We start from the raw sequence: 27,610 nt of genomic DNA on the forward strand, positions 1-27,610 counted from the left end.
TAAATTATACCATCTAAGGGTTGACTTATCAAGAAGTAAATGAAAGAAAATGGAGTTGACATGAGGACTCCCTTGATGAAAAATTATGCTCTTGAGGCTTGCTTTGTATAATTTGTAAAAGTTATGTATGAATAATCTAATAGCTATATAGTGGTTCAAAACATAGCTATTTTTTTTAATATATCATTATGTTTGAGTCATGATTTTATGATTTGAGAAAAGCAAGAATTCTCAAGAAATGGCATAATAAGTGATAAAAATGACATAATAATGGTCTAATTTAGTCACCATGTAAATATGGGTAAATAGTGGAGTGGGATCATGAAATTTGGCAAATTGTCAGATATCATTTTAAGTTTTAAAATGGGTGGTAATTTATTAAAATTAAAGTTTTATACAAAAAGTAATGCTTTTCTAAAGTTAGGCATAAATTCTAAAAAATTAGAAAATAACCAAATAAATAGTATCATTGTGGCTTAAAATTAGATTCGAATGGGGAGGTAATGAGACCACTGAGTTTTTTTTTTCCATACAAATAATTAATAAAGCTTCAAATAGAACTTAAAAGCAATACATTTTGATTTTTTTTATAATTAGTTATGATTTTCTAAAGTTGATCAAAATTTTAAAGGGTTGCTATGAATAGTAGCCCGTGAACAAAATTTTTAAAAACTTGATTTTCTAATATTGCCGCAAACAAATGTGATCTCAAATGTTTCCATTTGATGTGCTATTGGGTATAAAAGTAAGGTGTTACAATCACGCCTCCAGTTCTCAAAGGAAAATCTCAGGATCTAAATCAAGTAAGTTCACAGTCCCAGCCAAGCCAAGACATCTTCCAACCTACCTAACTAGAAGGTCTCCAATTTTCTCAGCTAAAGTTACCACATGATCAAGTTCTAGAAGAAGAATACAAGACTGATAAGCAATACAAAAGTGACTACTCTAAATACATTGGTTATGATGAAGACTACACTGATCTCAGCATAGATCACGAGCCTATCTACGAACACTATTGACCTAGCAAAGATTTCTTCATCATCATTTCTGCCATGCCATCTACTTTATGTTTGCTTTAAGTATAAGTGTGAGGTGTGCTTTTACTTTTATCAGTTGTCACTTTAACTTTGTGTGCTTTTATTTTTGTTTGGAATCTTTATTTTTATATAGTAAGATTATATTATTGGATATAATAATTCAAATTTGTCTTCTACTTAGTTTGAAAGTCTATGTAAACGAGCCTTTGGTCTTCTAAGGGGGCATCGAGAATTGAAATTACTTCTTATGATTGAAAATATGTTTTCCATAACATCTCTCCAAACTTTTTCTCTTTTTGAAAGCTTATTCTATCTATCTCGAGGATTCAAATATGCTTTACACTTGCCTCATATGAGGATCTTGTGTATAAAAAAAAATCCGACCATGATCCTATGAGATTGTCTCTTCTTAAAGTATCTAAAAGGCTTTTTCTTGTACTTTTGAGGAAATTTATATTTCCTGTATTGAGGCTTCTTTCTAGAAGTACAATCACAATTCTTCTTATCCTTAGATTTGATATTGAGATAAGAGTGCTCACAAGCTGCTTTGAACTTAGTATTTTCTCTCATCATGGATTTGAGAAGTGTTTGTTAGTCACTTATCTTGTCTAATGTAGCCAATGTTTAATTGATTAATTTCTCCAAGAGCAAGTTGAGAAACTTCTCGTTGGAGTGAAGCAATCATTCAATAAAGTTCAAACTGGAGTTCTTCTGGCAAAACATGTCGAAGTTGGGATTCTTCATGTCCTCTTAAAAGATAATATTTTCCAAACATTCAAGAGAAATGCCTTTGCAAATCTCTTTTGTTAAGAGAACAAAACTTCATATTTGACGATTTACAAAAACAAAAAAACAAAAGAGAATTCTTGTCCTTTTATTTATAAAATTTTGGTCTCTAGAGGTATAGTAAAATTTAAAATTTTTTGGAGTTGACTGGTATTAATTATCTCTAATTCTATTTATAAGTCACTTTCAATATGTTTCACACAAACCAATAAGAACTTTAAACTTCATTAACTCTTATTTAAAATTCAACAAACTTTTCAACTTTATTTCTATTTAATATACGATATATTTCATGGGAACAAAGTCAATACAACAATAAATGAAAGGTAAAGTTGTATATTCATATGAAAAATTTCTCTTTCTATCCTATAAATAGGATCTAGTGGGATTTGACTGATATTAATATGATCATGATGCCTAAAATTTGGAAGGGATATTAGATATTACCTCATCTCCTTAATATAAGAATTAGCTTGATATTAAATTTACTCCTAAATAAGATTCTAATTCATTTTATCTCTCATATTTATCTATTTTTCTCAAGGTAATCTTTATAGTAATTGCACATGTTAAATATTTTATTAAATAGTAGTTCTAACTAATACATTTGGTTAGCAAGATATTTTAGAAAAGATAATAACTGATTTAGTTAATTTTCTTAATCTACTCAAATTAGTTAAGAAGTTTTTATATTAAGCACCTGACATAGTACTTTAAAGTAAATAAAGGTGTAGGGAGAATGCTTAAAATGCCGAGGTAAGGGGATAATGTGCAAATGAAGTTTTCTATTTTGCAAATAAACTTCTCTAATGGGTAAATGAATTCTTTTTTATATATATGAATGGACTTTCCTAATATCATTTTGAAAAAATGACATAAAGTGATTGTTGAATTTGTAAATCCCCAAATAATCATTTGAATAAGAAAAATTTCCTTTCAGTCGTATATAATCAAATGGGGATTTTCTAATTTGATGGAATGACCATATTGCCCTCATGAATTAACGAAAGGGTTTTTTTATAACTTCAGTATCACAGTTAACAAATCATGTAATATTATTAACAACTCTTATAACACTATTAACCACATCATGTGAAAGCTTTTTACACTTAGAGAGATTAGTTAGTGCATAATAAATGGAAAAATTTTCAATTCTTATAACACAGTTAAAAAGTTATTTAACATTATTAACAAGTTTGGTATTACTGTTAACAATATGTTTTTTAGGAAATCAAAGAAATGTTATTTTTAAAATTTCAGTAACATGCTTAAGAAGTCATGTAACAATATTAATAACTCTTATAATGCCATTAACCACATGATCTAAGAGCTTTTTATACTTTGAGAGATTAGTTAGTATATAATAAATAAAAAAATTCAACTCCTATAACACGATTAACAAGTTATTTAACATTATTGACAAGTTTGGTATTGTTGTTAATGGTAGGTTTTTCAAAAAATTAAAGAAGTGTCATTTTCACAAGAGGTTTTCTAATTCATAAGGATAATATGATCGTCCTATCAAATTACTATTTTCTTATTTGGTCATGTCTGGCTGAAAGAAAATTTTCTTTGTATAAGTGACTATTCGAGAATTTCCAAATTCAAGCACCATTTACTTACATGCGAAAATTTTCCCTAATGCTGAGGATAACTAAATTTTATTTAAAAAAGTTTCGTTTTAAGGCTTGTATTTTACTGCGACTTATATGTCACTAGGTGAGCATCTAGCATCTGCGTTACCTGTTGTTATCATATCATGAGCACCGGAATTGATAGTTACTCCTCCGGTCCTTAATATAGGACCCAATTCTTGAGTTGGTTTTGGTCCTAAATATAAGATCCATTTCTCATATTTATCATTTTTCTCTAAATTACCCCTATGGATATTCCCTCAACTATAATCAAGTAGAAGAGGGAAAGAGGATATTAAAAAAGATGATTATGGTATTTTAGGAAAAATGTGTCACTTTTCTTATAATTAACTAACTTACCTAACTTCCTTAATCTAATCAAATTAGTTAAATAGATATTATATTAAGGACCGGAGGAGTATAATTTGAAAAAAATGGTGAGGAGCCCATTAGCAAAAAATCTACAAGCAACTCATTAATTTGTTCTTTTTGTTGGCCGAACGCATCCTGTCAGGGCGTTTAGATCCTGTTGGAATCATGTTTAAAATTATCTATAAGTAGATATGGTAATACGAGCTAGCTTACTAATTACGAGCCATCTTATTATGAGTTTGGAGCCCATGCGGGCCAATTTTAAAAGGACTGTTTCTTAGCAGGATTACATTTAGCCAGCCTACCCCACCAAAGAGTGGAACCAACCAACCTCCATTTTTTTTTTACACATTATTTTTAAAATTTTAAATTAAATTACAAAGTTTTATAGATTAAATTCTTTTTATACTTATATTTTTATATAATTATATAATTAAATTAGTCTCAAAACCTCAAGTATAGACATATAATTCATGTTTAATAACTATTTTATTAGTATGAAAATGATAAAACAAAAAAAAAAGAGAAGTCAAATTTACACTACAAAAAAATATGTCAATTGTAGCGGTTAGAGTGATACATTTCTAGCGGTTTTAACCGCAACAAATCAAATTTGTAGCGGTTAAGGAAACCGCTAGAAAAACAGGTGCAAGAAAAAATTTCTAGCGGTTATTACAACCGCTACACATCTTGGTCAAAACGATAGAAACTTTCTAGCGGTTTCTAACCGCTAGAAAATATCTGAAGGAGAAACATTCCTAGCGGTTATAAAACCGCTAGAAAATGTTCCCGGAAAAAAATTTCTAGCGGTTTTATAACCGCTAGAAACATGCTAAACCAAATCTATTTTGCCGGGAATTAAATAATTTCAGTAGCGCGCGGAAATTTCTAGCGGTCATAGAACCGCTAGAAATGTTTGGAAAATTAAATTTTCCCGCCAATTGAATTTTAGGAATGGCGGCCAAAAAAATTTCTAGCGGTTTGAACCGCTAGAACTTTTGGCGCAAAATTTAAATTTGACGAAATATTTCTAGCGGTTCGGAACCGCTAGAAATGTTTACCGTGCCAGAAAAATTTTTTTATGGTTTTTCATATTATAATTTTAAAAACCATTAAATAAATTATGTTGAAGAATTTTTGTTAATTTGTATAATTAGTTATATGTTACATTTTATATATTTATATTTTGTAATAAACAATATGTAATTAAATTATGAATGTGTCAAAAGAAGTGAATTTAATTTAATAAGATAATTTAATTGAATATTTAATAAGATAGTTGAATTGAAGATGATATATTTTGTAATATTGAACCTATAGTGTTAGGTTGATGAGTATTTGAATCAGTTGAGGAGGGCATGACAAGTGTGGAGAAGAAAAATCTGAAAGAAAAGGAGAAATAAATATGTTAGTAAATTTTAAATAAAAACAAATAAAAGATACAATGAATTATAAAATAAAATTCACTTACCATACAGTAAAGAGAAAAAAACCACCATATGAGATAGTAAGAAAAAAAGAGAGAATTATGAAGAAGAACAGGAGAGGAAAGAAAAGAGATGGAGTAAATGAATGTAGAGAAGATATGGTATTTATAGAGATCAGCGACACATTTGTAGCGGTGTTTTTGTAGCGTTTTATTGCATTTTGTAGCTGTTATTCATTTTCTAACGTATATATAAGCGCTAGTATTTTGTAGCGGTTATATTTGTAGCGGTTATTAACCGCTACAAATTTAGTTTTTTTATTTTTTAAAATCTGAACGAATTTTAATTTATAGATATGTATTTGTAGCGGTTAATAACCGCTACAAATTACAATTTTGTAAAATAAATTTGTAGCGGTTTATGTAACCGCTACAAATGAAATTTTTTTTATTTTTAAAAAAACTGTACGAATTTTAATTTATACATATGTATTTATGGGCGGAAAATTTTTTAAATAATTTATTTTGGATGCTGCTATTCTCCATCATCATCCGGCCTGAAAGGACACATTTTAAAAAAATTTGTTAAATTTATAATGTATTTGGAAAAAATTAGTAATTAGTAGTTAATTATTTAAATAATTTAAGAAAAGACGTGTACCTGATAATTGGCAAATTATCATCTCCTTGAGGAAAGAAGTCTTCAAAATTCGAGGGTTGGAAGGGTTCACTGTCGTAAATAATGTCACCATCACCCATATCATAAAGATCCCGTGGCTTGAGGTGAACGACCATATTCCAGTCTTTATGTTTCTCGTCCTCGACATAGTAAATTTGGTGTGCCTCAGAAGCAAGGATATATGGCTCATCATCTTCAGATGCCCCCGTATGAATAAGTCTAGAGAAATTAACTGAGGTGATGCCCAAATGGTCAGTAGCGAGTCCCCGTGAAGTTGTCGTATTTGCCCAGGAGCACTTGAACAGTGTCACGGTGAAAAGCTGGTAACTCAACTCAATAATGTCAATTAGCTTTCCATAGTAAGTGACGCTCCAAAGCGCATATCGCCATCACTACTGCTAGCATAACATCTCGTTCCGAATGTCCCGCAAACTCCAGAGTTTTGTGTGAGCAATCCCTGATCACGTCCAACCGTACAGAACTTGAAGCCGTTGACATTGTACGCGGTAAACCTTCGTGCATGGTCTAACGGACCGAGAGAAAGAGCTTTGAATTCATCTGTGTATGGGCTGTTGTCATTACGTATTCGACGTGTAAACCAACTGGGAAACTCTTTGTGGACTCTTTTATCAATGTCAGCAGAACGCGCACGGCCCCGTAGCTGACGCCTGAGATAACTCCTAAACTCACTATAGTAAAGTGTAATTTGTTAGAAGAGTCAGTAAGAAACAAATATAAAGTGTAAAAGCTAGTGAGCTTATATGATATATATACTTACTGCATGAAGGGTTCAACTTGGCTGCAATTTATCAAAACGTGTCTGTGTGCCTGGAGTTTCTCTGTAGGAGTGAGTCTGAAGAATTCATATCCTCCAACTGGTTTCCCAACAGGAGGAAATAAAGTTGACGTGGAAGGACCAGGAGGAGAATCATCTACGCGACGCGGGCGGTTAAAAGATGTCTCCATGTCATCAAAGTACCTCGAACAGAAAGTTAGGACCTCATCTCCGGAATAACCTTCTGCTATTGACCCCTCAGGCCATGCCTTATTCCTAACATATGATTTTAATTTTCCCAAGTACCTGTAAGTTAAAATTGCATTAATAATTACGAGTAAATGAAAGAACAATGTGAAATTTAAAGAGGCGGGAATAAAAGATAATCTAGTACCTCTCTATAGGGTACATCCATCGATAGTGAACTGGGCCAGCAACCTTTGCTTCTCGAACAAGGTGGACAGTCAAGTGAACCATAACAGTAAAGAATGATGGAGGAAATATCATCTCCAAGTGACAAAGTGTAAGAATAATTTTATTTTGCAGCTGATCAAGCTCTTCCGCTACCAAGACCTTCGCACACAACTTCTTGAAAAATGAACATAATTCTACCAAAACCACCGATACATCAGAAGGAAGTGTGTTTTTCAAGGCCAATGGAAGTAACTGTTGCATAAGAACATGAGAGTCATGACTTTTCAACCCAGTAACCTTTCGAGCCTGCAGATCGATACACCTTGAGATGTTGCTAGAATATCCATCTGGTACTTTTATGTTCTTCAACGTCGAGAGGAAGATATCCTTGTTCTGCTTTGTCAAGGTGAATTTAGCTGGTTGAAACTTGTCGTTTTCATCAGGCCAAGCCTCTTCACGAATTCCCCAGGCCCGTAAATCTTTTCTAGCTGCGAGATGGTCTTTGGACTTTCCAGCTTCATTGAGCAACGTATATAGCACATTATCGCACACATTTTTTTCAATGTGCATAACATCCAAACTGTGTCGTAGCAAATTAGATTCCCAATAAGGAAGAGTGAAAAATATGCTTCTCTTCCGCCATTGCATAGGTTGCGTATCAGATGTCCCACGAGATCGTCGTCCCAATCGTTCGGGATCCACACTCTTACCAAACTCGACATGAACATCTTCTAACTGCCGCAAAATATCCATACCAGACAAAGTAACAGGAGGATCTCTCTTCTCCTGTTTCCCATCAAAGCGAATCCGTTGCAATCTAAGTCTGTGCTTGGAATCAAGGAACCGTCGATGTCCTATGAAACACCACTTGCGACTGTGTGGAAGGCGACATGGCACAGAATCAAAATTGCACTCAGGACAGGCCAACCCAGTATGCACATTCCAGCCAGACAAAGTTCCCAAACCGGGAAAATCACTTATTGTCCACATCAAGGCTGCACGGAGATTGAATAGTTGCTTGTCATGTGAGTCATATGCCTCAACACCATTCGTCCATAGGTCGATCAATTCGTGTATCAACGGTTGCAGGTATACGTCAATATCATTTCCTGGTGCTTTCTTGCCAGGAATGATCATGGAAAGCAAAAAGGAGCTCTGCTTCATGCACATCCAAGGTGGTAGATTGTATGGAATTAACACCACCGGCCAGATACTGTAACTTGTGCTCATGTTTCCGAAGGGATTAAAACCATCGGTTGCCAATGCAAGACGTACATTTCTAGGATCATTGGCAAAGTCTGGAAATTTCGCATCAAATGCTTTCCACGCCTCCGAGTCTCGTGGGTGCCTTAACCTACCATCTAGATTTTCCTCAGTCGCGTGCCACCTCATGTGCTGAGCCATTTTTGATGACATATACATTCTTTGCAACCGTGGTTTCAAAGGAAAGTATCTAAGAAAATAATATATTAAAAATTTAAAATACCGAATATTTAAATGCTAAATATTGATTCAATTTAAAAAAATTGATGACATAATCAATTGTTTTAAGAATTTCAAATATCGAATATTTAGAGACGGAACAAGTAACACGCTGTAATAATTTGTACCTGAGAATTTTGGCTGGTTTCTTCTTTTGCTTCTTGCCCTTCCGTACCGACTTATAGCGTGACGTCTTGCATCTCGTACAAATCTCTTTGTTGGCATCATCTCCCCAGTATAGCATACAGTCGTTTGGGCATGCATCTATCTTCTTATAGTTCAAGCCAAGCTTGTTAATAATCTTTTTTGCTTCGTAAAAAGATGGAGGGAATTCAGCTTGGGGGAAAGCATCTCCCAGTAATTCCAGCAACATAGACATCGCCTTGTCAGTCATACCGCACAAGCATTTGATGTGATACAGCCTCACCAAGAATGACAACTTCGAATACTTTGTGCACCCAGAATAAAGAGGCTTGTCAGCTTCGGTCATGAGGTCAAAAAATTCCCGAGCAGTTTCGTTTCTTAGAAACTCCGGTTGAGGTCCCTCTACTTCATCTTCGTTGGGATTCGAGCTTTCGTGAACACCAAAGCATCACGCACAGCATCATTCACGGCATCGGCTTCATCCACTCGAACTCCCATCCGTGAAACTACTGGAACTGACTCAGCACCCATATCTAGCCGTTCCCCATGTAGTTGCCAAAATACGTACTCTCGCGGAAAAGGCTTAAAGATTAAATGTTCCCTAACAATATCTTTGGGATGCCACTTTTTGAAATTACATTTAGGACAGGGACACTGAATCTTACCATTTACGGCAGCATTGGCGAAAGCAAAATCCAAGAAATAGTTTAGACCAGCCAAGTATTGCGGAGTCGACCGGTGCAAGTTGATCCACGACCTATCCATCACTAATAATGCTCAAATTTCGTGAAAATATGACACAGGAAGCTCAAAGAGAAGTTAAAATGGAATTCAGTTGGAGTGCTTCAGCTTATAAAGGAGGCTGGTGGAACGGTCATTTTTTTGTAGCGGTTACAAAACCGCTACAAATTTGTAGCGGTTTTAACGGAAAGTTTCATTTCCAGCGGTTATTAACCGCTAGAAATTCAAAATATCGGTTACAAACCGATAGAAATTTCTAGCGGTTTTAACGGGAATTTGTCTCCAACGTTTTGAATTTTCTAGCGGTTACAAAACCGCTAGAAAATTACCAAGTGAATTTTCTAGCGGTTTATCATAACCGCTAGAAAGTTTCACGATGTAATGAAATTTGGTTGAATTTTCTAACGGTTTTAGAACCGCTACAAATAATATTATTTTTAAATATTAAATATAAATACTGCGCAATAAATTAATAACATTACAAAATAAATATTTATTAAATTAATAAATGATTATAGAATTATTTTGATTAATTAACATGTTTAACGTGTTTAATAAATTGTAATGTTGATGTTGTAATAAATAAATAAATATTTCAATATTAATTAATACTTGACATAAATAAAATTATAGAAATAAATAAATAAAGTAAACAAATAAATATAAAATTTAAATAAATATCTAAATAGTATATAAAACCGTAAAATCAAGATTCTAATAAAATCCCATACAATGAAAGCAAGATAAATCATGGGTGGGGGGCAGAAGCAGCATCATCGTGATCATCCTCTGCTGGATCCTCCGGCTGGGGGTGGGCAGGCCGCTCAACCTGCTGGGACTGGACTGGCGGATGGGGGGGTAGGGGCGGGACTGGTGGCAGGTGTAGGTCGGGGATGTCAGGAACCGAGATGTTTGGAGCTATACTGACCACCACATGACGCAGAGCCGTAGCAGCTGCCAAGAGCTGGTCAAGCTGCGTTGGAGCTGACGATCACGCTCCTGCAGCTGACGATCACGCTCCACGATCCTGGCCTCCATCCTGGCCTCGAACTCTTGTCTGAGCTCCTCTCGCAATTCCTCTGAGGATGAGGAACCCGGCCGCTTCGCACTCGCATGAGAGCTCCCAGCAGTATATGAAGGGCCAGCGCCACTTGAGCGGGGCAACCTAGTCGGTGTAGGTCCAAGTCCAAGCCCGCTAACTCGACCAGGGTGCTGCGGCCGGCCACGACCCGCTAAAAGTGAGGCGGTGGGATCCAAGGCAGACCCCTGAGACTCACGCAACTCGGAATCGACCTGAGTCATCCGTGCCTACCAAAATTAATATAAAGAAGTTAATTATAATATAATGATATCTACACTGTGATATTATATTAATATTTAATTTATTACTTACCGCTATCTCCTCAACCTCATCCGACGCACGCCCGTCTCGAGGTCTATACACCATCGGCCACATCTCGCCATAAGTGGCCGTGTATCCCCGCTCCTGCCGTATCTTTTCCCTCTGTAAATGAAATCAAAGAAATAATTAGTTACAAATTAAATACATATACATATTTAATAAATTTATTTCAAGTACTCACAATCTCGTCATAAGTGATCGCAAAGCTCCTGGATCCAGCCCTATGACGTATCGTCTGATGCCTGACGCTCCCAGCATTTCTCCTAGAAAGAGCCTGAAGCAAAATGTAAAAAAATTAAATTAAATGAGTCAAGTTGGATAAAAAATAAAGAAATTATAATTAATACAATATTATCATACCATCTGGTCAGCCGTCATCCTAAAATAGACGTAACTGGACTAGTCTTGGTCTGGGACTCCACCAGGTACATCTGCCAGTATCTCCTGGAGGGGCCTCGTCCCGTCACTTTTCTTCTCCCTCCACAGGTCGGCCCTCCTGTTCTTCCATGCCATCCCAAGCCTCTTGATCGTGTCAGCCCTCAACTCCTCCCCCAGAATAAATTTACTTTATGATTAAAATAATAAATTAACTAAATAACAAATTATAAACAAATAATTAAGCAATTTCAATAATCAAAAACAAATAATTAGTTTTTAACTAATTTAAGAATATTATAAATAAAATATAAATTAATCAAAAACAAATAATAATTAAACAATTAAGTAATTTAAATGAAAAAATTTTTACTCAACTAAATTTAAAATTATTATAAGTAATAAATTAATGAAATCAATAACAAATTATTTTCATTTAACTACTTTTAAATAATTTAAATAAAAAATATATATTCATTTAACTACTTTTAAAAATATTATAAATAACAAACAAATTAAATAAATAAAAAATTATAATCAAACAATTAAATTATTTGAAAACAAAATATATAATCATTTATTTAAATTAAAAAAATTATAAATAACAATTTTATATTACCTTCATCATTTCCCAGCCTTGCTGCTTCTTGTCTGAGGTGATCTTCTTCTAGTCCTGCACGTAGATGGGGAATAGCGTCCACTGCTGACCAAGGAGGCGCACGTACTTGTTGTACAATTGGCCACCTTTCTTCGTCGGTTGGCCCAACACATTGAGCGGCACAACCACTCGTCCGCTCGTCATCATAGACAGCTCTCTGGCTGTCAGCCTCCGATAGGACCTGTTCCCCTCAGTGTCTACAAAATTTAATTAAGAAATAAATTATATATCAATAAATTAATACAATTTCTATATAAATTAAATACTGATCAAAATTTTAAAAAGTTAAATAAATACTTACCGACAAATTCCACCTCATAACCAGCCTGACGTCTCGGAGCAGGACGCTGCGCAGCCTGGGGATACTCATTCCCCTGATCCTGCTCCTCCTCCTCCTCCTCGTCAGCAGCATCAGCATCAGCATGGGGTTGCTCATCCCCAGTAAAATGAGCCTCCTCAATCCGCTCAACATCATCCTGCTCCATAAAACTGAGGATATCCTCCTCGCTGAGATCGTAGTCATGAATGCTGGGGAATAGCTCACCAGCATCATGATGAACCTCACTGGGTCCAGCTCTCTCAGGATCAACTGGGTCTTTCCCGTGCCGACGAGTCATCCTAATAACAACAAATAGTAATTATTTATAAATAAAATAAAAAGAAAAATTATTTATAAGCTACAACATAATAAATTAAATAAAATAAAACATAAAATAAAAATTATTTATCAATAAATTACTATTTTTACCTGAAAATAAGGATCTGCAGCTGAATCAGAACTCGAATATATTTGTGGAGAAAATTCAGCAGAGCTTCGCTTCCAGAACGATTGAAGAAGTAAGAGTGGGGGGGTTATATAGACCGAGAATTTCTAGCGGTTTACCACAAAACCGCTAGAAATTTCTAGCGGTTTTGGACCGAACCGCTAGAAATTCCCAACAATTTGGCGCCAAGTTCCCGCCAAAACCCGGGGAATTTTCTAGCTCTAAATTTCTAGCGGTTAGGTGGTAACCGCTAGAAATGTGCGGGCAATGGTCAAACCGTCTGTAATTTGCAGCGGTTTTTATAAGAACTGCTAGAAATGTTTCGAATTTCTAGCGGTTTTGTTGAACCGCTAGAAATGTTTCGAATTTCTAGCGGTTTTGTTGAACCGCTAGAAATGTTCCGCTGCTAATTCAACATTTTCTTGTAGTGTTAGAATTGACAAAATACAAACCTATATATAAATTGAGTGAAAATAATAAAAAAATTTCTTATTGAAATTAAAAAAAAAAAAGAAGAGATAACCCACAAGTTGGTGCTGTATTAGCCCCTGGAGGGTTATAAGTTGGCAGGTGCAAGCCAAAAAAGACTGCATCCAAATGGTCTCTTATTTTGGCAAGTTGAGCCTGTAAGCTCAATTCATATTATCGGCTATACTAATAACTTGTAAGTATATTTTACATAAATTGAGATAAAATTTTTCTTATATATTAATATCATATTTTATAAATTATGATTGAAAAGTTCTTGGTCTCTTGCCAGTTTCTGACTCTCTGTCTAAACTCTGAAGAGGCTAAAACGCATCGTTTTAAAGCAATGGAGTGGCAACGGACGTGAGCAGTAAAGCCGAACGAATCCAATGGGGACTAACGGCTAAGCGCCTTTTCCCTGCGCGCGTCGGTTTCGTTTCTTGCTCATATTCTTCCGCTTCTCTTCTTCGAGCTGCTCGTGGGTCCTCGTCGTATGCCTACTTGAACCGCGAGAGTATTTGCATCGCTGGCGATTGTGCACACACTTGAGCTTCACCTTTTCTCTTCTTCTCCTTATCTTTGCTGCCGTGCGTACGAAAGTCGTGCCTCTTCCTTCTTCTCTCGTGAGTCGGTTGCGTGGGGGTATGTTAAAATCTCTTATCCTTCCACTGTTTTTCAGAATGCTGTCATATATGTATGCGTGCCGAATGTTTTCAGAATATGGGGAACATTTCTTGGCTTTTGAAATTTGAATGCCCAAATGTTGTATTCCAAGTGCTTGTGGAAATTTCTTTTGGGTTTATGAATTTCATGGTTTAATCAATTATGATTATGATGTTGTTTGATATATAAAATTGTGGTAGGTTCTTTTAGGAGTGAAAGTTGAATTCTATACAACACGAACCAACAGAGTGCTACTGTAGTTTGTATGATTTATTATCATCAACTGTGCATACAGTTAATAGTCAAAGAAGGAATAACAGTTACGCTTGAGTATAAATCCCATACTAATTTATTTGAGTGCTTCAGTGCTACTTCCAGATGCCATTGCCTTTAGTATTGCAGCATGTTTCCCGTGAATAAAGGCACATGCATAAATTGAATAAGATTTATTGCCTATTTATTATGGCTGATGTATCGATGATTTTAGAATCTAGATTGATAATGCAACTCTTTGTGACTTCATTTAGTTATTTTGGTGAAACTGTCTCTGTGACTTTATTATTTTTGTGGACTGGTCAAGGCACTCATTTTCTGCGATCTGGACAAATAAGACTGGTTTATTGTACTCAATTTGTTTTTAGATTTTATTAACAGTACTAGGGAAGAAATCTATGAGTTTGTTGTTGTTATTCCAATGCAAGAGTTAAACTTAATGGGGCATGTTGACTTTGTTGAATTCTTCATTCCTGGCTTTTATCTGCTTTAAATAAGATTAATTCCATGTTAGGAAGGTTAACGCAGATTCTGTTCTGTATTGTTGTGATAAAAGATCAATAAACTTCACTTTATGGGGAGTGAAACTCTTGTTTTTTATCGCCATGTTAGGAAGGTTAATGAAGATTCTTTTTTGTGGTTGTTCTTATCTTTTGTTCATTATTACAGGCACTTCAGGTTATTTATATGTGATATTCTAATTTCTGTTAATTTTTGTTATGTATATATATTCATGATTTTGCCGCCAAAATTTCATTCTAAGCATATAAGAAATAATATTATGCAGCAAGCCAAGTGCATCATAAGAATTGGCCTTTGTCATGGAGATTCTCTCGTACCCTCTCTGCAGCTCTGCTACAGTGTTTATCACAAACAGTTTGAGCTGTAGACAACCCCTTCAGATGCGCTGCCAGCCTAATATTTTAATTTCAAAACATTTTTCGCCACTCTCTTTCTCAGTCTGCACCAATCTCTCCCACCATTCTGGTAAGTGAATAGGAAATTATGTACATTGTCCGTTTGTTTTTCCCCCCTAGAGCATTTTGAAAGAATGGGGGTATCTTCCCTTGTTGATCTGCCTTCATTAGTTATTTTATTCTTTTCAACTGACTGAGTTTCATTGAATTTCTTTCACGTTGGTTTGCTCCCAGTGTTATCTAACCCCCCTAATTGTTATTTCTCACTGGTTTATTTTCTGGACTTCTACAAGTATTATTTGCGTCACCAGATAACCAGTTGAACCTTGAGGTGGACAGAGAGTGGGCACTACAAGGTCAATCATCTTTCATTCAATTGATGTGCTTAGTTAATAATTAAACTAGGAATATCTATTTAGTCTACTTTGATGGAAATGTGATGATAGTATAGTGGTATTAGCATTTAAATTCAAGATGTTACTGGGGGCAGAGGTGGGAGATTGAGAAGTAGATGCTGGTTGGTACTCCATTTATTTCCTTCTATTTTCTTATTGATGATGCATAGAGTCTTTTCCACTCTACCTACTTTCATTGTCACCTATCGTGTTCTTGTCAGGTTCATTTCTTGCTTTATTTGGTCATTTTCAACTGTATCCATTTTTTCTGTTGAATTTGTTGGGAAACATTCAAAGGATGACACAAACATAATAATGCCATCTCATTTTTCTATCTGTTTTTACCCCTTTTCCTTATTATTGTTTCCCTTTTCAAATTATCGAATTTAGAACATCCGCATAATTTTGTGGTACTCTTTCAATTTAAAGTTCACTTTACAAATCCTGTTTCTCCTTTACTCAGTGACCATGTTGCACTTTTTTTTTTTGGGTAATGTATTCATTTATTTAATCAGGGAAAATGTTGCTAAAACACTTGTGAATTGATTGTTTGTTGTTGCAACATGGCTCATATGTAATCATTATTACCAGATTTTTATTCCTTGAGGAGGGATGTAGAAATTTTGTCAAGACGTGTTGAAGAGACTAGAGAATCTGTTGGTATATTGCGATTAGAACAAGAACTTGCTGATTTGGAGTTGAAAGCAGCTGATACCTCCTTATGGGATGATCGAGCCAAAGCTCAAGAGGTTCTTTTGACCTTGACTGATGTGAAAGATAAGATAAGAGTTCTCGCTGAGTTTAAAACCCAGGTTAGATATAATTGTTTTAACAATTTTCTACCATTTTTAACCTTCTCCTCAGCTTTTGTAGTCCTTGTTCCTCCTCTTCTGTCATATAAAATAAGTTTTAGCCCAAACAATTGATTGTTTAAAATTGATGTCCACACAGGATTATTTCGTGTTCAATAATTAATTATTTTATGTGGGGCTTTCAATCTGTGGTCATATAAAATTACTCCCCCCCCCCCCCCGGTTAACTTGAACCCAAACGATTGATTATTTGAAATTGATGATTGTGTAATTAATTGTTTCATGTAAGACCCTTAATATGGTTAGTTATTTCAAATAATATAGAAAAAAGATGGATTTTAATTGCAAATGATGTTGCAACTAAGGGAGTCATCAAACATATTCTTATGTTATGTTGTGTTTACATTTGTAGGTTTGGAGTGTAGGAGTTGTTTAGACTCAGATGTTTAGAGTTGGTAACTTCAAGGTTAAGTTTGTGATACGAGTCTAGAATATGTAAAGTTTAATTTTGTTGTATGAAATTTGGAAGTTAGTACTCAAATGTTGGATTTTTAATAACTTTAAGGTAAGCTTAGTGGCGCAAGTCTGATTAGAGCTTCTTAAGAATAGTTGGGTATATTTAAGTAACGAGATGTCAAGTGCTGAGGCTTAATTACAATGATTAGTTCAAAATCATTGTAATGTACCCCTTGGAGTAGGGATTCCCATAAATGATCCCAATGGTGGTTTTCTTGACATTAATTTCTGTTTCCTATGGTTGTGGCATCTTCATTTTTCATTAAAATTTCAAATTCCTTTTATTTTATCCTTTTCCATTCTTTTTTTATTGACTCAAACAATTAACACATTAAGGAAGGATCCAAATTTATTGATGGGTGGACAAGTAAGAATTTCAGTTTATAGTAACGACGAATCTATTTTGCTGAACTCTACATTACAAACCATTCAAAAAGTTGTTATTTAATTTATTTCTGTTAGTCATATTACCATAAGTATAATGATAAAACCTGCTCAGATTATTTTTTTCAGCCTCAATAGATCGAGCCATCCAACTCCTACAATGAGTAAATGTTTTGCTCAATATGGCGGGAAACAGAAGAATAGAACTAACAAATTACCGTTTTTTTTTTTGGCCAAAAAACAAATTACAATGTTGGGGATAAGTGAAACAAAGGAAAATATATGCTACCATGAGAGGCTAGTAACACACAAGAAATGATTCACCATGGCTCCAGCCCCTCAATCCCAACAATCTATATTGCATGCCAACTAGCAATCTGCCTTCTATTTCTCCACCATTATCTTCATCACTTGTCCATTAGCTGCCTCAGAATCAGGCTGTTAAATCCCTGCGTTTACTTCAATGTATTCTCCCATAAATTGGTGTGAATCAATTTTATTGATCCCTGTTTCTTTCCAATGTTGGAGTATGATAGGAAAGCAAGTAGAGAAGAGGAACAGGTGCAAGGAAATAAACGAATAAAGGCAAAAATAATAGACTTTGGTTAATGAACTGTCAATTCAGCTCCTTACACCCATAGTTATTCCCTTATATAGCCATAACTCACTTATGACTAACATATTAACTGACCAAAATTATTGAATTATAATTATTATATATCAATGACCTCATAGGTCCTTTACAACAAAAGAGGGATACGTCTTATGAAAATCAAACAGAGGAATCCAAGAGACTTCCTTATCATATAGATCCTTCCACTGCACCAAAATCTGTCCTCCTTCCTGCACTTTTATTCAATATTTTCTCAAGCATTGCATCAGGCAGGTGAGACCAAGGGCCCACCTAGTGGAGGATGCTCTTGAACTATGGATTAATCTGGACAAGAGCATATCAGTAAGGCCTTGAAGTGAATGCTATCTTTAGCTTGATGAAACACTCGAAAATTTAAAGGTGATGACTATACCTAGCATCGTCCTGGATGAGAAAGCATTTCAGAAGCACCAATCGTTTGGTTCAAGGAAGGGCGAGCAGATTACATAGGACAAGTATTTGGAAGCTGTCAATGCATGTTTTGGACCTTCATATAAACAGGATATTTGGGTGAATATAACAATTAGTTTGGTGTTATCACTTGCAAACTCCATATGATGGAAGAATACTTAGTCCAATTGTATATCACAAACCTTCAAGAGGAGTTCGCTAGGCCTGTGCGATTCCATCTCTCTTCAAGACACGCGAAGCCTAGCTTGTTTGTAACAAATCAATCTTTAGAAGGTGTTTGAGGTCAAAACGTTGAAGAAGCTAGCTACGTTGGGGTCTGTTGGTGGTTCATCTATGGATGCTTAGAGAGATACTTGAGGTGGCTATTGCAAGCTGAATAGTGGTACAATGCAACTTTCATACGGCAACCAAGAAGACTTCTTATGAGTTATTATATGGCCAAAAACCCCCCACGAGATATTCCTTATCTGCCTAAAGAAGCCATTGTAGAGGCTGTGGACCGAATTTCTTCAGCAAGGGAAGAAATGTTCGCTATTCTTAAACTTCCACTTCACAGGGCAGCCAACTGGATGAAATAAAAAGCTAACTCATAAAGAACAGGTAGATATTTTGAAGAGGGAATTTCTGAAGTTTTAACCCTATAGACACATTTCTGCTGCTACGAGGAGCTCACAGAAATTAGCATCCTGATGGTCTGGGCTTTATCAAGTGAAGGAGAAGGTTGGTCCAACGGCCTATAAGTGAAATCACCTCAAGAATTAATTCATCCTGTTTTTCATGGAAAATTTGTCCAGATTACTTGATCAAGAAAACGCCATTTACCTATAGAATGACCAGCAATGCCAACTTCGAGCCAGAAGCATTCCTCAGTAAGAGAGTTGGGAGATGTAAAGGTACAATGATCACAGAAGTTCTAGTGCGATGGAAAGGGCTACCGGGCGAAGAAGTATCTTGGATTCCTATATCAGTTCCAGAAGCAGTTTCCTGAGTTTAAATTCCAAACCCTTGAGGACAAGGGTCTTTTTGGGGAGGGATTATTGTTATGTAAATATAAAAAGAAGTCGGAATTAGTAATATTAGTTATATTTTGTTATGTTTGCTAATGACCATTATATTAGGTCAATATAAGTAAAGGGTATAGGATGGTACCTATCATATTTTTCCATATTTACCCGGGGGGGGGGGGGAATCTGAATTCTCCTTCTATTTCCTCTGCTCTCTCTTTCTCCTATTCTTCTCTCTCCTTCTCTCTTCTTAACTTCTGAGTACATTAGATTGTAAATTGAATATATGTCAAAATGACTGTAGGTTGAGGATGCAGAAACAATAGTTAAGCTGATTGAGGAGATGAACTCCATTGATAGAGGACTTCTTGAGGAAGCTGCCAATATTATCAAAGAACTAAATAAAGCACTAGATCAATTTGAGTTGACTCAACTTCTTTCTGGTCCTTATGACAAAGAAGGAGCAGTTATCTCCATTACTGCTGGTGCTGGTGGCACAGATGCACAGGTAATCATATACCCTCCATAGCAGTGACTGAACTATTGAAGGCCAGTAGTGGTAAATTCTCCACCCCCCGCCCCCAAAAAAAACCCCAAATAAAAAAAATAAAAAGGTTTAAAAAAAGCTAGAATAAGATTTATTCCTCTTGGTTCGTAGGCAGTCAGAATATATACGTACCACTTCACTGATGACTTGACCTCGCTCACCTCTCTAGGCTTTTAGGAAAATCTGTTCGCCAATATTGATTTTAGGCAAATAATCCTGTCATATGTAACTGTACCTAGATAGGAATTCCCCAATATTAACGTGCGAGATTGTCAGAGCATTTAAGATTGAGAACCAGATATTGATAATAGTCAAGTAGAGGGCTTCATTTACAGATTTTGATTTTCCAAACTACATGGTGGAAGTTAATTGTCTCGTTTCATTTTCCGTTAACTTATTGCTTGGAATATTAGTACATGCTGTGGTTACTCTGAGTGTTCAGCTCAGCTATTGTACAAAAATGACTAGTGCAGGATTGGGCTGACATGCTTCTTAGAATGTACATAAGATGGGGAGAAAAACAGAAATACAAGACCAGAGTGGTTGAGAAATCCTCCGGAGAAGAAGCGGGGATTAAATCTGCTACCCTTGAAGTTGAAGGTCGTTATGCTTATGGGTATATATCTGGGGAAAAAGGGACACATCGTATTGTTCGACAATCTCCTTTCAATGCTAAAGGCCTTCGTCAGGTAACAAATAGCCCCGCTTATATCTCAAGTCAGATTGTCAGATCTGGAACTTTTGGTGTCTCCATTTTCTTACTGCTAACCGCTGAGTGTTCAATGGGTGTCATCCACCCCGTCCACATAAAATAAATAAATAAAGCATCCCGTTTGTTTTTCTTCCTTTCCCCCCCAAAGTGTTCAGTGCGTTTCCCCCTTTTTCTGAAGCAGCAGAATAGTTGCCCCTCAATCACTGTTATTTTATTGACATTTTGATCTGTCGCGAGTTCTTGAGAATTGCATGCGTGTCCTTGTTATTCAATGCCTATGAGTGCATCTCATTGGATAACATCAAAAGTTCCACTTTAGATCCTAATGTAATATGTAAACAGACAAGCTTTTCTGGTGTTGAAGTCATGCCTCTTCTTCCTGAAGAATCTATGGATGTTGAGATTCCTGAGGAGGACCTGGAAATCAGTTTCTCAAGAGCGGGTGGAAAAGGAGGTCAGAATGTAAATAAGGTTGAAACTGCAGTTCGGATTACGCACATCCCAACTGGTGTTACAGTTCGCTGCACAGGTTCTTTTACATCCTTTGTTATTTATGTGTTCCCGTTGAAGTTATTTAATCTTGTTTTGTTAATAAATTGGTTGCTGCATGACTTTTATCTAGAAAAAGAATGAATTACTCTCCTTAGTCTTTAATATAAGAGTTAGTTATGAGGTTGGACCTCAATCCACTTTATCTCCCAAATTTATAATTTTTTTTTCTAAAATATCTCTATTGATTATAGATATTGAGGAGTTTCTATCAAGGAATAATTTCAACGTAGATGATTAAAGAAAGTAGTTTATGGAAGTCAATACACATTTGTTATAGATAATTTTCTTAACTAATTTTTTCAATATCCTCAAATTAGTTATATATCTTTTATATCAAGGACCATAGTATCTTATATGCTCTTCATTGTTTAAATTCAATTCAATTTGGTTCGATCTCAATTGCTGAGTCTAATTCTTCTTCTTCTTCCTTTTTTGGGGGACCACTGTGCAGAAGAGAGATCCCAACTAGCTAACAAGATCAAGGCATTAAGCCGTTTAAAAGCCAAGCTGTTAGTGATTGCTGAGGAGCAACGAGCGTCGGAAATTAAGCAGATTCGAGGAGACGCAGTGAAGGCTGAGTGGGGACAACAAATACGAAACTATGTATTCCATCCGTACAAACTGGTCAAAGATGTTAGGACGGGATATGAAACCTCTGATATTTCTTCAGTTATGGACGGCGAGTTGGAGCACTTCATCAAGTCTTACCTCAAACACAAGTACAGTATGTCATCGTCCGCAACTGGCCAATAGAATTGAAGTATGGCTTGATTGCATTGTCTCACACGGGATCAGACATGTACCACACACACACACACATCTGTGTATGTATGTATGTGTATATTAAATGAAGTAAATGGCTAGTTGTGCTAATGGCAATGCCACCCGCTTGGATGAGGTGTTCAAGTCTAGCGTTGACATGTTTATGTGCACATGTTTAATTGTATTAAACAAAAAAAGAACAGACTAAGACTTTAAATATTTGTATTATATTTATAAAAATATAATCTTATTTAAATGTCACAAATGTTAAATTTGCAGTGAGTAATCTGGTAAATTTATAATCGCGATGTTGTAATATTTTCTGTAACATGCAATTCATAATTGGATTGTATTCTTGTCATCAAAATGCAACTCATATTTATGTTGGCTTTGTTGTGAGTGATGTCATTTCGTTTTTGTCATGTCAACCAGCAAAGAATTATGAATAGGCCCTTCCAACCATGCTCGCTCACTCCCATTTCTTTTTTCACATTGAGCTTTAACCACGCTTGAAGGTCACCTGTAAAGAACTCGTTGTAATAATGTGGTGAGAATTTCCTAACTTCCTCACATTCCCCAATGGCATAAAGTTCATCTTCAATGGTATCTTTCACCTGTTGCAGCAACCATTTTGCTGGAGGCCTTTCCTCCATTTGCATTTATTCGTAATAAGTCGTTTGTGTCTTAATAGCCAAACAAAGGTCTTGCGTCGTTTAGGAATTTTGTGTTTCTAAAGGTCTTCCCATGCTCAGTGCAAGGCAAGCTGACTTAATGGAGAAGGAGCCACTTCGTTCCTATTTCCATCTCATGCTTCTTCTTTTTTCTCCATTTTGATATTGAAACTCCTGCAAGCCTCCATTGACATTATTATTTTAGTTGTCTTTATTCCTCTCCAAGCATTGGATCCCGCTTTCCTAGGGTTTATGGTGGGAAGAAAATCCTTCCTAGTATCGTTCCCATATATGCTTCTTACCACCTTCACCCAAAAGGGACTCACGATTCCTAATTAAAGCCAACCAAGATGCATTCCAAAACTTAGTTGGATGGATAATTGTCAGGCTATATGTCTAAGTGGTTTAAGTAGGGTCCTCCAAGTGGTCTTTGAAATTGGGTTGTGATAACCGATTCTATCACACTCAAGCCTACATTGATTTGAACCGTTTTAGTTTAATTTGAATACTCTAAATCTAAAGTTTTTTTTATTCACAATTCTTTCAGCTTTTACTAAGATAAAAAAATACTTTTTCTCCAAACAAAGCTCATCCCATGCAAGTAAGTGCATCTTCCTTTTGTCCTCCCCCAAGCTTCATTGGGATTGAACTTACAGATTTAGTATTTCTGAATTGCTTTATTCCTTGACCCTTTATCCAGTGTTATGGAGTCTCTTCTTTGTTCTGATTCAAGTAAAAAAAAAGAAAATCGAAAAAATTGTAATCAAGTCCCAAAAAACAAACATAATTACCAAAAAGTCTCAATAACAACTTAAATAGCCTGTAATGACAAGTATCAAAGTAGAAAATGACAATTTCTAACCTATCACTAAGACTTATTGGTAGTTTTTTTTTTTTAATTGGCACTTCATTGTAATTGTCCCAAAGAAATTTTTCTCCAGACTTTTTTTCCTATTGTTTCATATCTTTCCTCTATGTGTATACATGCTCACGTCACTCTCTTCACATATATGGTGCTCTATCAATCGCAGTCTCCTTCTCAAGGATAATAGCATAGTTTTTTTTTTTTGGGGTCAAATTGTACTATAGGGCATCCATTGGCAGAGGCACAATAGCAATACATAATTTTAATGTTTTAAAAGCTGCAATTGGATGTGGAACCAAAAATATCAACACCGTTCATGTAATAATTAAATTAAAAAATAATATTATATACATTTATAATAATAAATGAAGAAGAAATATAATATTAAAGTATAAAAACACCACAAATATGTCAAATTATAGGTACAATAAGTAATAAATTAATATTTTAAAATCTTTGATAAGAAAAGAATAAAATTATTTATAGTATATAACATTTAATTATGAATGATTCTATATCAAGAAAAAAAATTATAAAGCATTTAATATATATTTTTAATTTGTTTAGAAAAAAGCATTGGCTTAATTATTAGGAGGCAGAAAATAATAAAAATTATTTTACTAACATTAAAAGATATTTAGTAATACTACCTCTGATTCTTAATATAAGAGCAAGTTGACTAGTTTGAGAAAATTAAAGAAGTTTGTTAAGTTAGTTATTTGTAATAAATAAGTTTTTTTCCTAGAATACTTTTGCTAATCATGTGTATTTGTTAGAACTAAAACTCGATGAAATCTTTAACATGTACAACTATTATAAGTACTATTTTTAAAAAATAGATAAATATAAAAAATAAATTAAATTAAAATCTTATATTTAAGACTAAATTAAAAATCAAACCAGTTTCCAGTATTTTAAGGCTTGAATTACAAGTACAACTTCTAAGAGTGAGCTTCTTCTCAAAACGACCCAACCACATAAAGCTTGTTTGGATCAACATTACAAAAGTGCTTATAAGTACTTTCATACAAGTTGAGACAAAACTTCTCTCACATATTTACTTCGTATTTCGTAAATTACGTTTAAAAAACTACTTATAAGTTGTTCCAAACAAGCTCATAAGCAGTCTGATTATGCCAACCAAACCACTAATAATATTTTGATAGGATTTTCTTTTTAAATTTTCTTTACGAACTCCTTGTTCTAAATATATTTTGAGTGTATTTGGAGAGTTGTTAATATCATTTTATGAGATTTTTATAACTTTTAAAAGAACAAATCAGCAAATCAGTGCATTAAATGAGGGATTTTAATGTAAATTCCTAGCTTTTAGACATACTACCATTTGTTTAATTGTTTTCCCATTTTTCCCTTTCCATCAGCCTGCGACGTCGTTTTCTGCATCATCCATCATCTTCATCGAAGGCCCGAGGCGCGTTGGGAGAGAGCCAGTGGTGTTCTTCACTGGGGATCATCTTCTCCATCTGAGCAGCACCCTTTGAACCAGAAGACATGCGCACAAGACCAGCGAAGAAGCAATAGCTGGAGGCAGAAGCGCAACTGGTGGTCCTGAAATGCGATTGGGATTTGGACCAGAGGACGCGACTGTTTCTTTGTACAGAAGACAGGGTCGCGCAATTGAACAGAGTGCGGAACGTGATTGGGAGAGGTATCTTCAACGGCATTCTCTCTTCTGTTCGGTTTCATTCTTGGGAGGCTGAAGCCTAAGTCCAGAACAGCATTTTTGAATTTACTTTGGTAATTCTACTAAATGTTTCCCCACTTTTTCAGTCAGGTTTCTCTTTCAGCCATGTGGAGGTATATGATTATATTCCAAGACGTTTTGATTTGCGTGTTTCAATTATCCTTTTCCCTTATATTTCTATTGTTTCTGTAGGAGACCAAAGATGTTGTGTTCTCATCCCTTGTGTTTTTTCCTTGCAAAAATATTTCTTTCTACAAAGACTTGGTGCAACTTTTCTCTTTGGCATTGATGGTTCTTTATTTTTGATATGGCAGTAGCATTCCGGAAAAGTGTGGATTCTGATGGAAGATGTCATTGTCCCTTAACCATGTTACCCAGAGTTAATGTCATACAATGTTGGTTATTTAATGTTGCAAGAATCCGTGGCTTCATCCATGGGCATCAGCAAGGATTCATTTGTCAGCAGAAGTTTAGTCTGGTAAATGTAAAGTTGAAATGGGTAAATGACAGGGCATTGGATTCCGTTGTTACTAGTCATAGAGGTCTCAAGGCAGCAGAGACTCTTGTTTCGCTTATTTCTTCTTTTGGATGTCTTCCCATTTACCATTTAAATCGCTATCGTGGACAGCTTGGTCTTCCCCAAGATCTGAAGCTCTCCTCGTTTATCCGGAGTTATCCTAATATATTTATTGAATCCTACATTTTTGATAGTGGAGGTTCTCGTGTCCCATCTTTCAGCTTAAGTCCTGAAGCACTGAACGTCCATCAAGAGAAAGTTAACATCTTTCAGCAAAATCAGCTGGAATTCAGGGATAGGCTTTGCAAATTGCTTATGCTCACGAAAGACAGGATCCTTCCACTACAAACCATTGACCAGTTAAAATGGGATTTGGGGTTACCATATGATTATGAGCATTCTTTTGTTCCAAACCACCCTGAAAGGTTCTCCTTTGTTCGCCTCCCTGATGATCGCATGGGCTTGAAGTTGTTATATTATGATGATTTGCTTGCTGTCTCGGAGTTACAGAAGAATGCTTCTATCCAACAAAAGGAGGATGACATTAAAAATGGATCATTTGCATTTCCAATTAGTTTTGCCAGGGGTTTTGGGCTGAAAAGGAAATGCATGGAGTGGTTGAATGAGTGGCAGAAACTTCCCTATACTTCTCCTTACCTTGATGCCTCTCATTTGGATCCTCGTACAGATGTATCTGAGAAGAGGATAGTTGGAGTTTTTCATGAGCTCCTTCACCTTACGGTTCATAAAAAAACTGAGCGCAAGAATTTTAGTAACCTCCGAAAATGCTTGGGATTACCTCAGAAGTTCACTAAAGTATTTGAGCGTCATCCTGGTATTTTTTATATTTCTAAGAAGGGCAACACTCAAACAGTTATTCTTAAAGAGGCCTACAATGGTCCAGAACTTGTGCAGAAACATCCTCTTGTAATGATCAGAGAGGAACTCGCAAGCATGTTAAAGAAGGGGTTGCTGGACAGGAGCAGGGGTTTATACAAAAAAGATGCAATTACTTCTTAGTTGGTGAAGTGATTTGTTTGGTTAATTCTATTAATGAATGAGACCTCAGCCTGCTATAAATAGCTATGTGGAGGCAACCCTCAGTAACTAGCTTCTCAAAGAGACTATGACTGCCAAAATAGTTTGAGGCAATAACAGGTTTATAATACCCTTAGATGTTTTGGCCGCACGCACTAATTTAGTGGAATATGTAAGAAAGGATTTCTAGTGAGAATGGTCCAGAACTTGTGCAGAAACATCTCCTTGTAATGATTAGAGAGGAACCTACAAGCATGTTGAAGAAGGTTTGCTGGATAGGAGCAGGGCTTTTCACAAAGGAAAGATGCAGCTGCTAATTTAGTGGAATATGTAAGAAAAGATTTCCAGTGACGAAATTTAGTCAGCACAACTGAGTATGAGGCAGAGTTCGGTGTGTTTTATGAATATGATTGACAAAGGCATCTTTGCAATCCCTGCGAAAGTTTATATTTGATGCCGTTAATTGATGGGGTTTTGGAAATCTAATTAGAGGTAGTTAGCATTATGTCTAGTCCACCAGTGGCAAGGACTTGCTGACTGAGATCTTTATAAAATATCATCTTGTTCAAGAAACTATTAGAGAAGCGGCTCAAATATATTCCCTCCAGTACCTTTTATAATATCTAAATTTTTTTAGTACAGTTTGGAGTTGTGTAGACAGAAAATATATTTTTATTAATGTTACCCCTAAATAATTGCGTAACCTTTTTTCCAGATATTCTCTTCCATTTTTTGGCACTATTTCTCCCTTGCTTACTAAATAAAGGTATGTTAAAAAAAATTAAATTTTTAGATATTTATTACTTTTAATTGATATTAACAGATTTTTTAAGCTATACAAATAGCCTATTTGGATTTTTTTTTTGGGAAAACCATATTGGAGGTATTTATACTTTTTTTCAATTTTCAATTTGGTACCTATGTGTTTTTTGTTCTTAACTAAATCTTTATTTTTCCTCTATTAACATCATTAATCCTTATGTAGAGACTAAAAATATCAATAGAACAAAGTTATAAGAGCTAATGTTGCTAAAAAGATAAAATTAAATGTTTAATT

The 27,610-nt window shown here is 35.3% G+C and overlaps 2 protein-coding genes and 1 long non-coding RNA gene across 6 annotated transcripts; 2 read left to right on the plus strand and 1 right to left on the minus strand.

Moving 5' to 3' along the window:
- Positions 1-1,302: 1,302 nt before the first annotated feature.
- Positions 1,303-27,250, minus strand: LOC114758233 (uncharacterized). The gene is made up of 3 exons (XR_003741757.1): positions 26,672-27,250; positions 19,194-19,199; positions 1,303-1,314 (listed from the first exon to the last, which is right to left on the minus strand). It is a non-coding gene; the product is annotated as an uncharacterized LOC114758233 (long non-coding RNA).
- Positions 13,591-22,022, plus strand: LOC114758231 (peptide chain release factor PrfB1, chloroplastic). Of its 3 annotated transcripts, none has more exons than XM_028947267.1 (8): positions 13,591-13,799; positions 14,881-15,080; positions 15,304-15,366; positions 15,997-16,187; positions 19,489-19,692; positions 20,205-20,420; positions 20,786-20,972; positions 21,447-22,022. In XM_028947267.1, exons 2-8 carry the CDS (start codon positions 14,915-14,917, stop codon positions 21,746-21,748), a joined length of 1,329 nt encoding a protein of 442 aa, XP_028803100.1. In that variant the 5' UTR covers positions 13,591-13,799; positions 14,881-14,914; the 3' UTR covers positions 21,749-22,022. The 3 variants fall into 3 exon arrangements, with proteins under 3 accessions (XP_028803100.1, XP_028803101.1, XP_028803099.1); XM_028947266.1 differs by having other exon boundaries at positions 13,592-13,799; positions 15,997-16,217; XM_028947268.1 differs by lacking the exon at positions 19,489-19,692 and having other exon boundaries at positions 15,997-16,217.
- On the plus strand, positions 24,731-26,599 carry LOC114758232 (protein WHAT'S THIS FACTOR 9, mitochondrial). 2 transcript variants are annotated; one of them, XM_028947269.1, is made up of 2 exons: positions 24,731-25,111; positions 25,313-26,599. In XM_028947269.1, exon 2 carries the CDS (start codon positions 25,366-25,368, stop codon positions 26,533-26,535), a length of 1,170 nt encoding a protein of 389 aa, XP_028803102.1. In that variant the 5' UTR covers positions 24,731-25,111; positions 25,313-25,365; the 3' UTR covers positions 26,536-26,599. The 2 variants fall into 2 exon arrangements, with proteins under 2 accessions (XP_028803102.1, XP_028803103.1); XM_028947270.1 differs by having other exon boundaries at positions 24,731-25,051.
- Positions 27,251-27,610: the final 360 nt, after the last annotated feature.

This window comes from Neltuma alba, unplaced genomic scaffold, assembly GCF_004799145.2.
Source record: "Neltuma alba isolate B1F8T4 unplaced genomic scaffold, ASM479914v2 tig00010682_pilon, whole genome shotgun sequence".
In the NCBI taxonomy this organism is placed as follows: Eukaryota; Viridiplantae; Streptophyta; class Magnoliopsida; order Fabales; family Fabaceae; genus Neltuma; species Neltuma alba.

Bases quoted from the DNA above. Each gene is read 5' to 3' on its own strand.
- LOC114758231 (XM_028947266.1), top strand. From the start codon at position 14,915: ATGGAGATTCTCTCGTACCCTCTCTGCAGCTCTGCTACAGTGTTTATC. The intron at 15,081-15,303 runs GTAAGTGAATAG...GACTTCTACAAG, and splicing joins CAATCTCTCCCACCATTCTG to TATTATTTGCGTCACCAGAT. The intron at 16,218-19,488 runs GTTAGATATAAT...AAATGACTGTAG, and splicing joins TCGCTGAGTTTAAAACCCAG to GTTGAGGATGCAGAAACAAT.
- LOC114758232 (XM_028947269.1), top strand. From the start codon at position 25,366: ATGTTACCCAGAGTTAATGTCATACAATGTTGGTTATTTAATGTTGCA.